The 14,566-nt window shown below is 34.8% G+C and overlaps 1 protein-coding gene across 3 annotated transcripts; it reads right to left on the reverse strand.

The window, feature by feature from the left end:
- Nucleotides 1–441: 441 nt before the first annotated feature.
- On the reverse strand, nt 442–9,231 carry LOC118562356. 3 transcript variants are annotated; one of them, XM_036134672.1, is made up of 14 exons: nt 9,156–9,190; nt 8,444–8,512; nt 8,159–8,254; nt 5,341–5,449; nt 5,146–5,240; nt 4,790–5,062; nt 4,424–4,517; nt 4,225–4,292; nt 3,888–4,139; nt 3,729–3,791; nt 3,228–3,359; nt 2,811–2,856; nt 2,655–2,720; nt 442–2,193 (listed from the first exon to the last, which is right to left on the reverse strand). In XM_036134672.1, the coding sequence occupies exons 4-14, from the start codon at nt 5,447–5,449 to the stop codon at nt 2,186–2,188; spliced, it is 1,206 nt and encodes a 401-aa protein (XP_035990565.1). In that variant the 5' UTR covers nt 8,159–8,254; nt 8,444–8,512; nt 9,156–9,190; the 3' UTR covers nt 442–2,185. The 3 variants fall into 3 exon arrangements, with proteins under 3 accessions (XP_035990565.1, XP_035990562.1, XP_035990563.1); XM_036134669.1 differs by lacking the exon at nt 8,444–8,512 and having other exon boundaries at nt 9,156–9,231; XM_036134670.1 differs by lacking the exon at nt 9,156–9,190 and having other exon boundaries at nt 8,444–9,133.
- Nucleotides 9,232–14,566: the final 5,335 nt, after the last annotated feature.

Here is a 14,566-nt window from a genome sequence, read left to right on the forward strand (position 1 = left end):
ATTAACGTGCAATAACCAATGTGCAATAATCTATTTAATACACTGTCCTACAACCCGTGCAATAATCCTGATGTAGTGACTTCTGCTGCTATCATCACCTGAACATAAGTCAGCCCACATGTATGTATGTATGTATGTATGTACAAATGTATACAATGTATATGCACGTACATACGCGTAGGTGCGTATGTAAGTAGGCGCATAGATATGTGTATATATTTAAGTATATAGATATGTTTATATATATATATATAGACCACTAAGAATGTAAATGAGACATCATATGCCCATTCCTATTTCCTTTTTTTTTTTTTTTTTTTTTTTTTTGTATTTTTTTGGTATTCTTTCTGATCCATTGTATATATGAAGACTCACTGTATATAATTGAATGCACCTTCCCTACTCTTCTTGTATGAGCCGATGTGACGAGTGAATTTCTCCATTGTGAGATCAATAAAGACTATCTTATCTTATCTTATCTTAAGTCTGTTTGATGTTTATATTTATATACATTTATACCTTTGCTGTAATTCTTGATTTTTTTTCCTGAAACTCAGGATCATTCGTGTACTTATCTTTGCTGTACTGTTTGACCTTTTCCTGAAATACGAGATCATTGCGATACTTGCTCTTGCCGTACTGTTGCACTGCATTATTGGCATACCTGTTATCCAAATTGTACCTCTTTCTCTTTTGTCTTTTTTCTCTGGTATCTACTTTTCTACAGCTTGCGATTTCGTCTTTGTTAATGCTATGGTGTTTTACATGACATGAAGTCAAACCGATACACTCATTAGAGACTTTATCTGTTACACAGGTTATGGTTTCATAATGACAATTGTTGTAATGATTAAGGTAGAGTCCCTTGCAATGGACATCTGTATTGCTGGAAGTATATCTTAACCATTTTTCGGCACTATATGTGTATATGTCAACATGAAAGAAATCTGCTGCAGCCCGAATTTCCACTTCAGTGGCCCAAGTTCCCACATACTTCATTTTTGAAGTAGTTACATATTGTTGCACAGATGTGTACTGAGGTCTAATTATTTTTGAGTACATCTCTGGATTTGCAAGCATCTGTTTTACAATAGCATAACGATATGCTTTTCTTCAGATCCACTAAAAACATAGGACAGAGCACGGAAAAAACAATTTCCATCTGACTTTATACTTGTGGCTGCACAAGGCACAGGCTGATCTACAGTAATGCTGGTAACAGTCTTCTCTTCCTGAAAACTTGGGACATGGTTAAGCTTTGTGCAGATTCTCCTTTTTTCAGTCAATGTCAGTGGAGTAAATGTGAGGCTGTTGCAATTACTGTGAGACACTATCTTCACAGAGTCATCAGTTACATGACCTGGTTCCAAAGACACAACATGCACATCTGGGCTTGCCATACTTGCAAAACTGTCATGCAATGCTACACTGTCAGTATCCAGTCCACCAGTCCTAGCAGAAGATGTTTGAAGTTACTGGTGTTAAGGTTATTAGTGATGGAACAAGTGGTCTGTATCATGCATATCATCATCACCGACTAAAGACTGAACTAGGTTTGTGATGTGCATGTTCAATGAATCAACTGTGGCATGGTGTGCAAGAATACTGGAGCCATTTATACCCAGACCACCATCATCACCACGTGCATGTGGATCAAAGACTGAAAACCCAGACTCATGCTTCAAAACTGCATGTGTTGTTCCTAATTGTGATTGTGATTAGGCAGGCATTGTTGTCACAGAGTGCTCTTTGTAAAGCCTTATCTAGAGGCATAGCAACATTGCCAAGAGCCTGATCTTATTCTTGGATGTTAACATGTCCAGTAAATGTGTCTAAATATTGTAGGGTGAATGCGTTTCCATCCAATGTGTAATTTGCGGGTAATTCCCTGACAAAAACGTATCCACTACCATTGACATCACTAATCATGTCATGCTGCTTCATGAAAGTGTACATTTTATCACCTTTTATCAAAAGTCTATCAATATCATTTGTTGACCAGGTTTTTGCATTGTGAATGGTATTAGTCATGATAGCAGTAATACTATTGGTGGCACAGTGTTTTGATTTATTTGAACCAAAGTGGTCATGGCCCTGGTGAAATGAACCTCTTGTAATTAGTGTGTGATCAGGAAGACTTCTCTTACCGTTTTCGGTGACAGTTTCCTCACCAGCCACTACTCTGTCACAGCCCTAATACAAAAAGACAAGGGTACAATTAGAGTTTGAGATAAGTACAATTCAAGAAATGTTTAATTGACTTCTTTGCTCGTATGCTTTGTGTGAATCAAGTTAAACATGTTCTATATACAAAGCTAAAACGTTTCACATAGTAGTTTCATGATTTAATATGAAAATTTAGAAGTGAAACACTATGTATTCATGTTATATACAGTGAGACAACCCATGATTGAAGCTTAAAGTATTTATGGCAAAATGAACCAATACATACAAATTTCACTTTACATATAAAAACAGTATTCTTTACTTAATTATAATATTTTATCTAGACGTTCAGACGTCTTCTCAATAATTTGCTTTTTTCAGACATGACATTACTTCAAATCTTAACAGGCAATTCATTTTTTAAATGAATTGACTGTATACTTTTGAAACCAAAAGTATACATTATGCATATAATGTATCAGGATTACCTTTGTTTTTTGAAACGGTGCAGTTGGATTCAGCTCCACCAAAAACTCCTGCATTTCTTCTTCCACCTGTAAATAATAGGAAACAGTTTATTACAAATTATGATTTCATTGAGAAATAATTGACAATCTTAAATAAACAGGTTAACAAATACTAGCCTGTAGACGTGGTGCTTTCTTTGGTGAAGCACAGCTTTGATGTTGGCTTGAAGTTGGAGAAGCATAAAGTTAAGAAGAAGTGAAGAATAATTTCATGTTTTAGTAGCCACTTTAGAAAGTGAAACAAAAATATGTATACATGTCATAGATATAGTGAGTTAATACATCACATAACATTAAAGTATTTATGTCTAAATGAAATAGACATGAATTTCACTTTACAAATAAAAAAAATATGATTTACTTTGTTATATTCCTTGTTCTAAATGAATAAAAGTGTTGTCAATAATTTATACTTTTTTTAATACATGGCATTCCTTCAAATTTTAATAGCCAATTCATTTAAAGACAGTGCCAAAAATGTTTGGGATCAAAATTATACATTATACATATTAACACATTCCCCATCAGTATTACCTTTGTTTTTTGAAATGGCGCAATAGAAGCATCTCCAAAAGTTGGTGTGTTGCCATCCCCCAAGATTTCCAGCATTTCACCATCATGCCACTTTGGATTGAGCTCCACAGAAAAGTCCATTTGTTCTTCCACCTGTAAACAATAGCAAACAGTTTATTCCACCTTATGGTTTTATTAAGAATATAATTAAAAAGTTTAAATGAAAATTACAACAAGCATCTTGGTAGAAGCGGCCGAAATTAGTTTTCTCTGTAGTGTGTCTGGGCTCTCCCTTAGAGATAGGGTGAGGAGCTCAGTCATAGAGCTCCTCCCACCGGGAGGAGACCCAGACGAAGACACAGGACACGCTGGAGGGACTATGTCTCTCAGCTGGTCTGGGAATGCCTTGGGGTTCCCCCGGAGGAGCTGGCCCTATTGAAGCTCCTACCCCTGCGACCCGACCGTGGATAAGAGGAAGAAGATGGATGGATGGTTAAATAAAAATGTTTTACAAATACTAACCTTTAAATGGAGTACTCTCTTTGGCGAAGTACAGCTTTCTTGTTTACTTGAAGTTGTAAAGGTCTATAGTTTGGCAGAAAAGAATGACAATCATAAATCTAATAAATAAATATTTATACTACATTCAAATGTTACGCCAAAAACAGTAAACTACTTTACCTTATTGTGAGATCCGACAATGTTCCATTCAAAGGGATTTTGTGGGGCCACAACTGGAACCTCAGGTGTACAAAGCAACTTTGAGACTTTTTCAGCAGTTGGCTTGGGAACCTGCTCAAGCAACTTTGGAGGAGAGCATGACATGGTGGGCATCACCTCCGTCTCTGCAGTTGGCTTGTGAATCTGCTCATGTGAGGCCTCATATATCGCTTTATTTAGGATTTTCATCCCATCATCGTCACTTAGGTGTACCTTTTAACAAAATAAAAACTGTACATATTAATAATCAATTAATTTTGTTAAAGTTATACTTTATGAAACTTTTTGAATTCATTACCCCATCTCTGCTCCACAGGTGCAGTTTTCTCATTGGAAACAGCTGAGCAACTGATTTGTATGACACACCTTGAAATGCAGAAAATAGACAAATGTTAAATACTTCTTAAAATAGTAAGTTACAAATTGAGGCATTTAATTTAGAAATACTTAAAATGTGATATTTTTACAAGGCAAAAGGCTATATTGTCAGTATTTACCCAATTGCACCGATACTCTGTGAAATTCTTGTCGTAAAAGAGACTGAACCTGAGGATCCACGTTAAGTCTTGGAGGGAAATCCAACACAAACACCTTTAAAAAGATATAAAGTAGGAAATTACTTAACAGTCCCTAAAAAAAATCTTATAAACATTTACATTTATGGTATTGTTATGAGAACCTTACAGAACACTAAATCATACCCATGCTTTTAAACACTTTAGTTATATACAGTGCATGTTTTTATTAAAAATGTCAAGCAATTGTTTTACTTGCATGCATTTATGGTGCTACATATACTTGTATTTTTTTGTTACTAATTTACTGCTTACAAATTTGTATCATAAACCAACACAACAGCTTACCTTCGGAAAAAGTGTGCAAACAGTTGTTAGGAGCTTTTTAAACTGTTTCCCAGCTTCACTGACAACGGTGCTTCTCTTCAAAGTGTTGCTTGGAGCTAACAAACAGACTAAATCAGGTATTCGTGGTATCACAGCATTCAAGATTTCGGTTCTCAGGTCCAACGCTGCTCCTCCAGGGACGGCCAAGAAACCAAAGTAAAGACTCTCTTCTTTAATAGGGGCAAATCCATCCACAATAGCCCTTAGATGAGAGTCTCCTATAAGAAAGACAAACTAAAAGAAATACAAAATAGTATTACAACACTGCTTATTATTATTATTATTATTAAGTCAATTTATGTGTAAAATAAACTTACTTTCTTGTCTTTTGATTCTGGTGGAATGACCAGTTTGCAGGTATTGTTGGCAGAAGAGGTCGGCCAAGGTCTATGCCGCGTTCCTGTTCCTTGACCTTCCAATCAGAAAACAACAAATATTTTGGTTTAAGCTTGTTAAATCAACAGTATGCAACCAAAGCACAAATGTCACAAGTATCTATTAAACACACATACAAGCCACAAACGTGCTTTCTTGAACTTTGATTTCGACATCCAGTGGTTTGGGGTCTTCCATCTTCCTTTTAAAGGCTTGTGTACGGTGAAAACCTTTGCCGCGAGGCATCTAAAAATAAAGAAAAATAAGGTCAGCATACTATAAACTACAACAACTTCAGTCTGCAGCTACCTGGGCCAGCAGATGGGCCAAAACCACAGGTACCTGAAAGTCTACCACAACCTGTTGGCCTGCAACCACAGATAGCTAAGTGGAGGTTAAATGTTTTAAAAACTGTAAAAAGGAAATCCCCATCCACTGTAAAACTGGGGGACATTGTTGCTTTAAACCGACATGTTGATGAATGTGCATTGTCCTAATTGAAGTTAATAACTTAAATATTACATTTTAAGCTTTTCTTCACCACACTGAAACATCTCCAATTCATTTGTTATTTTGTTGTTGTATCAAACAGCTCCTGCAATTACTTTGATTACTTAAAGAAAACAAAAAATATATCCCAGAAATGAGTAAAGAAACGAGTAAAAGCTGTAAAATAGGACAATGACGTTTTTAACTTTAATTCTAGTAGATAACGAATTAAACACAATCCTCACACTTAAATATTTCTCCTATATACTAACAAGCTCGAGAGTGTGAAGCAAAGCTTTAAAGATGAATGTCTTAAGGTTAATTCTCTGAGATGTTTATGTAAAAATGTAACCTTTAACAAACTGATGACAAATGGAATTTGTTTAACTCAGTAAACTATTAACTTCACCTCCAAAAACAATTAATTGATTTATACAGCACAATAAGAATTCAACCAAACAACATATTTGGCCGTATTAGTTCACCTCTAATTTGGCAGGAAAAACAGCGGGAGGTTTGGTATTAATACAAACACAGGCCGGGGATCCGTTCTTCGCTCGTTTCTTAAAACATCCGAGATCAAATGACACATCCAAGATGATTTCATCCGGCTAATCCTGATCCAGCTAGTTGGGTTCTTCGAAAACACCTGTTGTTTACGATTAGTATGGCTGGTTTGAGTTATCTGAGACAACTGCGCGTTCATGCGTTTAAAAGGGGAAATGTATCGATAGTAGAAACATTGATCAGCAACGCTGCTATTGGCTGTTCAGCATGGCCAAAGAGCGCGCACAGTTTTTCTCCCAAGCAGAACAAGAGCTTGGAAGGTTATGCCGAATTTGAGTCATTAATTAAAACACCTCAAAATCTGTTAAAGCCAGGAGAGAGGGCATGCAAAAAGTAGCAGAGAAATTAATGCGCAAGTGCTGTCCATGGTAGATGTTTCTATCACTTTCTACAGTATGAATTTTTGCATTTTAATAATTTCATTTTTACTTTGTTCTTTTATGTCAGAGCCTCCACGGGACCCACTAGAACATGGGGACAAGTAAAAGTGAATCACAAGAATATTCTACAAAATGGTAGCTTTTAATTATTATACTTTATTTTAAAAAAGGCACTTGTTATGTCAAGAGATCCAAATTTTAGTGTCATTCCTTAGACACGGGAAGTAAAGGACATGTGCAAACTGGGAGTTTTAACAAAAAAAAATCTTTATCCATAAAAAATTAAAATTTTCCTTTTCCAAGTCATCCACAGTTTACACAGTAAAACTGTATTGCTTCGTGGCTAGATAATCCATCCATAGTTTTTTCTAATACAATATACGGCTCGACAGGAAGCAAGCCTTTCAAAGTAAACTACACTTCACAATAAAATGGCCCGAACAAATCTTACTGAATAGGATAAAAATAAAAAGCAAACATCATACAAATAACTTAAATATTTTAGATTTATGGCTCCAACACCACTTTTTCCTCTTTAAAAGCCACTGTTAAATGATGTGTTTGTCTGCTTATAACAGCCACCAAGAAAAATCTCTCTACAATTACACTGTCGCGCTGCGCTAAAGGATCCTGTCTATTGCGCAATACGCGATTAATTCGAAAAACTCTGCAAATTATTCTTGCACCTTCCGCAACAGGTTGCAGTCGTAAAAATGGATATGGCTACGGCAGACTTCCCTATCTCCTCCGCTTCTAAAGCTGCGATCTAATCTTGTTTACATGAAATAAGCCTGCTCTCGAGCAGGCTTAAACTGGCGCACATGTTGCTATGACAACAAGTGCAGGAAGTCTTTCGAAGAACCAATTGATCCAAGATCATGCCAAATCGTCAACAATGAAATCCTGCTAACTGAGTTAGCGACGTACGAAGAACGGACCCCGGGAGCCTGTTTGACCTCCAGCAAGAACACAGCCGAGGAGTTTTTGAATAGGGCTTGGGCATCATGACGTATTACTTTTCGGTGGCCGCCATGTTGACTGCCTCCGCTACTCAGACTACTGCCTATGACTACCGGGCCATATTTTAATTAACCAAACAGATATTCAAGCTTTAAACCTTCACATTATTCTAGAAGTTACTTTACTTTCACAGAAAGCTCCAGCTTACAGCATTGCTGCTTCAAGTTAACAACGCTTCAACTCAGACCAACTAAACCTTGTAGCCTTTACCGCGTTGTGTCGGAGTGGGGGAAGGGTGAGGCTTTGTTTACAAACCAACACGCGGTGTTTTGGAACGAGGAACGGACCCGAAAAATCTACCATACCTCCCTACATATCAGAAAATATCTAAGCAACAACACAACAATAATTTTTCTGTCTTTTTCTCTTCTTCTGTCTTAAAGTTTGTTTTAGCTGTGCAACCTGCAAGATTTTTTCATTAAAACGGCAGCAGTAAAAGCCGATCGTAACATGCACTACGTGACAATTGCAGACTATAATATTGATCAAATTCACTTACCTTTACAATTGTTCCACGTTCTTTGAACAACCTTCAGAAATGCTGATTCTTCTAATGCTCAAGGCTGGATAATCCTTAATGCTCAGAATGTTGTCGCTGTAGAGAGTGAAACGAGAGTTTTTTTTTTTTTGTTTTTTTTTTGTCTTTTTTTTGTCTTTTTTTTTTTTCAAAGAACTTTATTTAAATGAAATTAGTATACATCAAAACAACATAATGAAGTATACAATACAACACAATACAACAACACAGCCAGGGTTGATTAGATAAGAACATGCAAAGACATACATATTGAGATTGTCCTTTGAGCCTTTTCATTTGTAGAATCTGTTATTGATTTGATATATAAATCCATATCTTTAATGAAAAAAGAGAAACACGGTGTTTTATTAGCAAATTTACATTTATGAATATGAAATTTAGCAAAGAGTATTAGCAAGTTTATTATGAAGAAATGATTAGCATCCTTTCTATGAAATCTATAGAAACAAAATAAAACATTTTTCCAGCATAAGGAAAAGTTCTTCAAAATATGGTCTTCAATAAACTTGCTAAATTCTGACCAAAACCTTTGTATAAAAGGGCAGAGCCAAAAGAGATGTGTCACCGTTTCTGGATGGCCTTCACAGAAACTGCAATTAGTGTTTATGTCGCTTTTAAATTTTGTCATATAGTGTTTAGCAGGGTAAATTTTATGGAGAATTTTAAATGACACTTCCTTCACCTTGTTTACAATTAAATATTTATGGGGAATCATCCAAACTGTTTTCCAGTGAATATCTGGGATGTAACGGCTCCAGTAAAATGTTATGGCTGGGCGAGAAACAATAATTTCTTGGAACAATCTGCGTATTCTCTCATTGCTTTTCCTTAACTCCAGTGAAAATCAGATTTTACCCACAGATGATTCGGCTAGAACAGGGATACCAGGTGGAACAGACAGAGTATAATTAGTGTTTTTAAACAGCATTAAGGTGAAACGAGAAGTGTATTCCTTTACCTTATAACGGCTGTCGGCTTCCGGTTTCTTCTTCTTCTTCTTCTTCTTCTTTTTCTTCTTCTTCTTCTTCTTCTTCTTCTTCTTCTTCTTCTTCTTCTTCTTGTGTTTATTGGCGGTTGGCAAACAGCTTTCCGGTGTGCATTACCGCCACCAACTGGTAAAGGGGTTTGGGGCAAAATGGCCCTATTGCCAAATATACTTATATGTATGTATCTATATGTCTATATCTATAATATTAATTTACAAATGGTAAATCTTTCTAATTATTCCTGTTATTAAATATTTTAATAAATATTGATAACATTTATTTTTTTAATTTTTTGCAGAATATCTACGATATAAAAATTTAAGTTTCTCCTTATTAAGATCTCTAACCAAATTGCTTCTTTCTTCTTCATATTTCTTACAATACATCACTATATGTTCTACTGTTTCATCTTGTCCACAATATTCACAATAGCTGACATATGTTTCCCTATTTTGAATAGTGTTTTATTTAATCCTGTGTGTCCAAATCTAAGTCTTGAAATAACTGTTTCCTCTTTTCTGTTTCCTTCTGCTATCCTCATTTCTCCGACTTTCCGTTGAATCCTATAAAGCGATCTTCCTCTCCTTTCTTCTTCCCGTTGTTTTTGCCACCTTTCCTTCATTCTTTGTTTAATGATACTTTAATTTCTGTCTTACTTAAGTTTAATCATCATATCAATAGTTCTGTTTTTTGATGCTTCCTTAGCAATCTTATCTGCAATTTCATTTCCATTAATCCCTATATGTGCTGGCACCCAAATAAATGCAACACTAATACCCATCATTTGAACTTGATATAGAATTTCCTGTATTTCAATTAATATGTCTAATCTACTTTCTGAAAAATGATTTTGTGTACTAATTAAAGCTTAACTCGAATCTGAACATATAATTGATCTTAATGGTCTTACTTCTTCTATCCATTGTAATGTTAATAATATTGCTAATAATTCTGTATATACTGATAATTCATTATTTATTCTCTTATTTACTTTGATATTGAAATCTGGAACATAAAATGCGATACCTAACCCATCACTCACACTTTTAGATGCATCTTTATATATTTGAATATAGCCATAAAAACTATTAATATATTCCTGTATCAGTTTATGATTAATATTACCTTCTTATTTCCTTTCTAACCATGTCAAATCTACTGTAGTTTCAGGTATGATCCAAGGAGGTATTACTGCTTCTTCTTCTTTTTCTTTTGGTGGTTTTATTCACTATGGACCAGAAAACTGTTTATGGAGTCTGTAATGACTCAAAGACACCTCGAGAACCGCACAGTCTGTGTATGGACGGATAAACTTGCTGGTAGTACACCCCCATGGAGGACTTTAAACAAGCTTCCAATTAAGAAGCGAACCGGTGATCTCCAATGGAGAATTTTACATGGTGCCATCGCTACAAACTCGTTTTTATCGGTTATTAATCAGGGTGTTTTAAACGAGTGTCCTTTCTGCAGTCTGTCTGAAAATGTTTTTCATGTTTTTATGGACTGCACAAGACTAAAGACCGTTTTTACCCTTTTAACGAATGTTTTTAGTCTTTTTGGCACTGTTTTTACAACTTCTTTATTCATTGGAGGAGTGTGCCAAAACAAAAGTAATAAGGCAAAGGCCCGACTCTTAAACATTTTAATCAGTAAGGCAAAAATGGCTATTTATTTGTCCCGTAGAGACCGACTGCAGGGGGGACCTCACCTTGATGCTGTGGCTCTGTGGAAGTACAACATGAAAGCCAGGATTCGGCTGGAGTTTCACTTCCACAGAGCCACGCAGAACATGGAGGCTTTTATGCAGTTGTGGGGTTTTAACAAGATTTTATGTGTAGTGTCTGAAAGAGGAGAGCTTCAATTTAACAAGCTCCTTATTTAAGTATTTTATGTAAATGACACTTGTTTTTAACTAAATTGTTTAACTGTTTGATCTCTTTTGTTAATAAAGTTTTGTTAAAAGTCAAAAGTCTTCTTCTTCTTCTTCTTCTTCTTCTTGTGTTTTATGGGGGTTGGCAAACAACTTTTGGTGCATTACTGTGGATCGGGATTGAACTAGTCCAATATCCTACTATTACTACACAAACAAGAAAAACAAAACAAAACAAAAAACCTAAATACTCTTTATCAAATCAGTCTTTTTGAGAAATCTCAATAATAAAGAATAACCCTCTGATTTAGAGTCCACGTCTAAAAGGTATTTTATATTTAACTTTAATTTACTGTTTTGTAATCTATTTACCAATTCATTTCTCTCAATTACATATTTACTGCAAAATAATCTAAAATGCTGCACTGTTTCTTCTTCAAAAGAAAAATAAAATTTTCCTGTAGCATTTTTCCCTATTTTAAATAACATGCTATTTTAACCTGCATGACCAAAGCGTAATCTTGATATCACCATTTTCTCCTTTCTTTTCCTTGATGTGTTTCTCATAAAGCCTACTTTTCTTTGATAATAAAACCATCTTCCAGTTCTTTCTTCTTCCCACTGTTTCTGCCATCTTGCTTAATCCTTTTCTTAATTACTGATTTTATTTCACCTTTACTAAATGGAACTATCATATCAATTAGACAACATTTACTTGCTTTTTTTGCATATTCATCTGCCATCTCATTCCCTTTTATTCCAATATGAGAAGGAAGCCATAAAAAATAAACTATTAATAATAATTTCTGAATTTCTACTAATAAATCAGGTCTACTGATTGAATGATTGTGTTTAAATGAATATGATTCTGAGTCAGAGCAAACTAAACTTCTTAATGGTGTAATTTCTTCAATCCATCCTAAGGTCTTTACCAACATGATACCAAACATTTCTCCTGTGCAAATTGAAATTTCATCACTGATTCTTTTACCTGGTTTAAAATTAATTTCTGGGACTACAAACGAAACACCATTCCTATTATGTGAATCTTCTGAAGCATCCGTAAAAATGTTTACATATCCATAATATTCTTTGTCTATATATTGTTGAACCATAATTGAATCTGAAATATCCTCTTTGTTTATAAAACAAAGTTAGATCCGTATCAATTTCAGGCAACATAGATGGATGAAGTAATGATCTAATAACTGTTTTACTAACATTTATTTGAGATAGTTCAAGATCTATTATAGTAGAATCTGCTATCCATCCAAAAGAATTTAATTTTTTCTTCCCTTTTTCCCAACTTGGTATTAGAATTTCCTGACATGGATGAGTTTCACAATGATTCTTTAACCGAAACCAGTAAGTGGAAAGTAATTGTAATCTCCTCAACTGTAGTGGCATTTCTATCATTTCTACTTGTAATGCTGATGTTGTTGGTGTTGTTCTTATGGCCCCTGTGCATAATCTCAATGCTTGATACTGAACAATATCCAATTTTTAAGTAAGGATACTGATGCTGAACCAAAAGCAATACATCCATAATCAAAAACAGACCTAATGAAACCTGTATAAATTGATTTCAATGCCTTCTTCTCAGCTCCCCACTCATTCCCGACCAAACACCTCATAACATTTATAACTCTTTTGCATTTATCAATCATCTTCTCAATATGAACTTTCCAAGTAAGCCTTTCATCCAGCCATATACCAAAAACTTTAAATTGGTTTACCCTTTCCAAGTCATATCTATAAATTTGTAACTTTATTTCTTCAGAAACTTATTTCCTTGTAAAAAACAAAACCTTTGTTTTATCTACAGAAATACTGAATCCCCATCTAAAGGACCAATCTTCTATTTTAATAATGGCTTCTTGAACTTTTTTAATGATGAAACTTACATTTAAAGAAGCGTCCATTTTATTTTCCACATCTTCAAACATTATCATTAATCATAATAAAAAAAATAATGGACTAACTATGCTTCCTTGGGGGATACCATTTTCAACATAAATATTTCCTGATAATTGGTTTCCTATTCTTACTTGTATAGATTGATTATGAAGAAAATCCTTTATCTAGTCGAACCCCCCACTCTCATCTTCATTAATTTGATCAAAAATCCTTCCTTCCACATCATATCGTAAGCTTTTTCAATGTCAAAGAAGATATCTACCACATTCTCTTTATTAACTTGTGCCTTTCTAATTTCATGTTCCAATACCAGAACAGGATCCATTGAATTTCTACCTTTCCAGAATCCTTTGGTTTACGGTGCAGTGTGCACCCGCCGCAACCGGCAACCAATTGTATTACATTTTTTTCACCAGCAGGTGTCAGCCAACATCATTTTCTGAAAGTTCTTTTTTTGATATGTTGGTACCTAATAGGAAAAATATTCATTAAAAACCAACGGTTTGATCTAAAATTCTGAAAATATTCATCGATCTCAAAGAGTGCTTTATCTACTTACGTGATTTTTTAAATGCCCATTGAAAAAAGCGTTTGAGAGAAAAAAAATTATTAAACTTTATAGTCTTGCACATTTACATTTTAATGTCTTGTAAATAACTCAAAATCGCCTGGATTTTTACCAAACTGAAATCTCTGTTTAGTGTGCATGTGCTTTAGAAATAGAGGCCATTTTTTTGGGGATTGAACAATATTTGTGGAAAATACATTGATTTCTCCATTTTACAAACTTTTAAAAAATCAGAGTGTGCAACTTTGAAAAACCTCAATACATGCAGTGAGAGAATTGTTACACCTTATTCAAGGAATATATCCTGAAAATCTGAGATCGTTACACCACAAAATTGATTTTTAGTAATTTTTTGAAGTTTTAAATTTTTTTTCACACTTTTGGAAATAGGCCCCGCCCACTTGTTTCAATCATTACCATATTTAAGACTTTAGTTAAGGGCTATTACTGGAAGGGGATGAAAAAGGTTTTGTAAAAATCTGATCAGCCATTCTTGCGTAGTAGATTTCTTGACATCACAGCGTCCCCTAGTGATGGACGATCCTCAAACGCGGGTCACATGTGCAAAATCTTATTTGGACTATGTGTTATGAAGGACATGTCAAAATCTGTTATGGTTTTAGAATAATCAGCAATTACATTTAGAGCTAACTAGCCTACAATCACTTATTTTAGCGTTACTTTTCGAAAAAGTCAAAATTCAAAAATCCACCGCGTTAACTTTTATTTGTCCATTACATGGTTATATATGGAGTTTTGTGCGGATTGCACAAAATATGTAGGAGGAGTTTAACTAGAAAGGTTTAAGCTTTGTAGCCATATAGCGCGAAAACTAGCTGGGAAACGAAGGGTGTGCCAATTCCCTTAATTTTGTAGAATCATCCAATAAACAAAGTGCCATCAAGTTTTTGAGTGTAGGACCAGTAGTTTGGTGGTTACAGGCGTAAACGCATTGTCCTTTATTATAGCGCCCTCTAGTTGTTGAGGGGTCTGAATTTCTGGGTTTGAGTAGGGGCGCACGTTCTGAA

Source organism: Fundulus heteroclitus, unplaced genomic scaffold, assembly GCF_011125445.2.
Source record: "Fundulus heteroclitus isolate FHET01 unplaced genomic scaffold, MU-UCD_Fhet_4.1 scaffold_88, whole genome shotgun sequence".
Taxonomy (NCBI): Eukaryota; Metazoa; Chordata; class Actinopteri; order Cyprinodontiformes; family Fundulidae; genus Fundulus; species Fundulus heteroclitus.

What these genes read in the sequence shown, in the direction of transcription:
- LOC118562356 (XM_036134669.1), bottom strand. Translation starts at nt 5,449, where the DNA reads ATGCCTCGCGGCAAAGGTTTTCACCGTACACAAGCCTTTAAAAGGAAG. An exon ending in ACCTGTGGAGCAGAGATGGG is followed by an intron (nt 4,140 to 4,224) that starts GTAATGAATTCA and finishes TTTTGTTAAAAG; the next exon opens with GTACACCTAAGTGACGATGA. An exon ending in AGAGAGTACTCCATTTAAAG is followed by an intron (nt 3,360 to 3,728) that starts GTTAGTATTTGT and finishes TATTGTTTACAG; the next exon opens with GTGGAAGAACAAATGGACTT.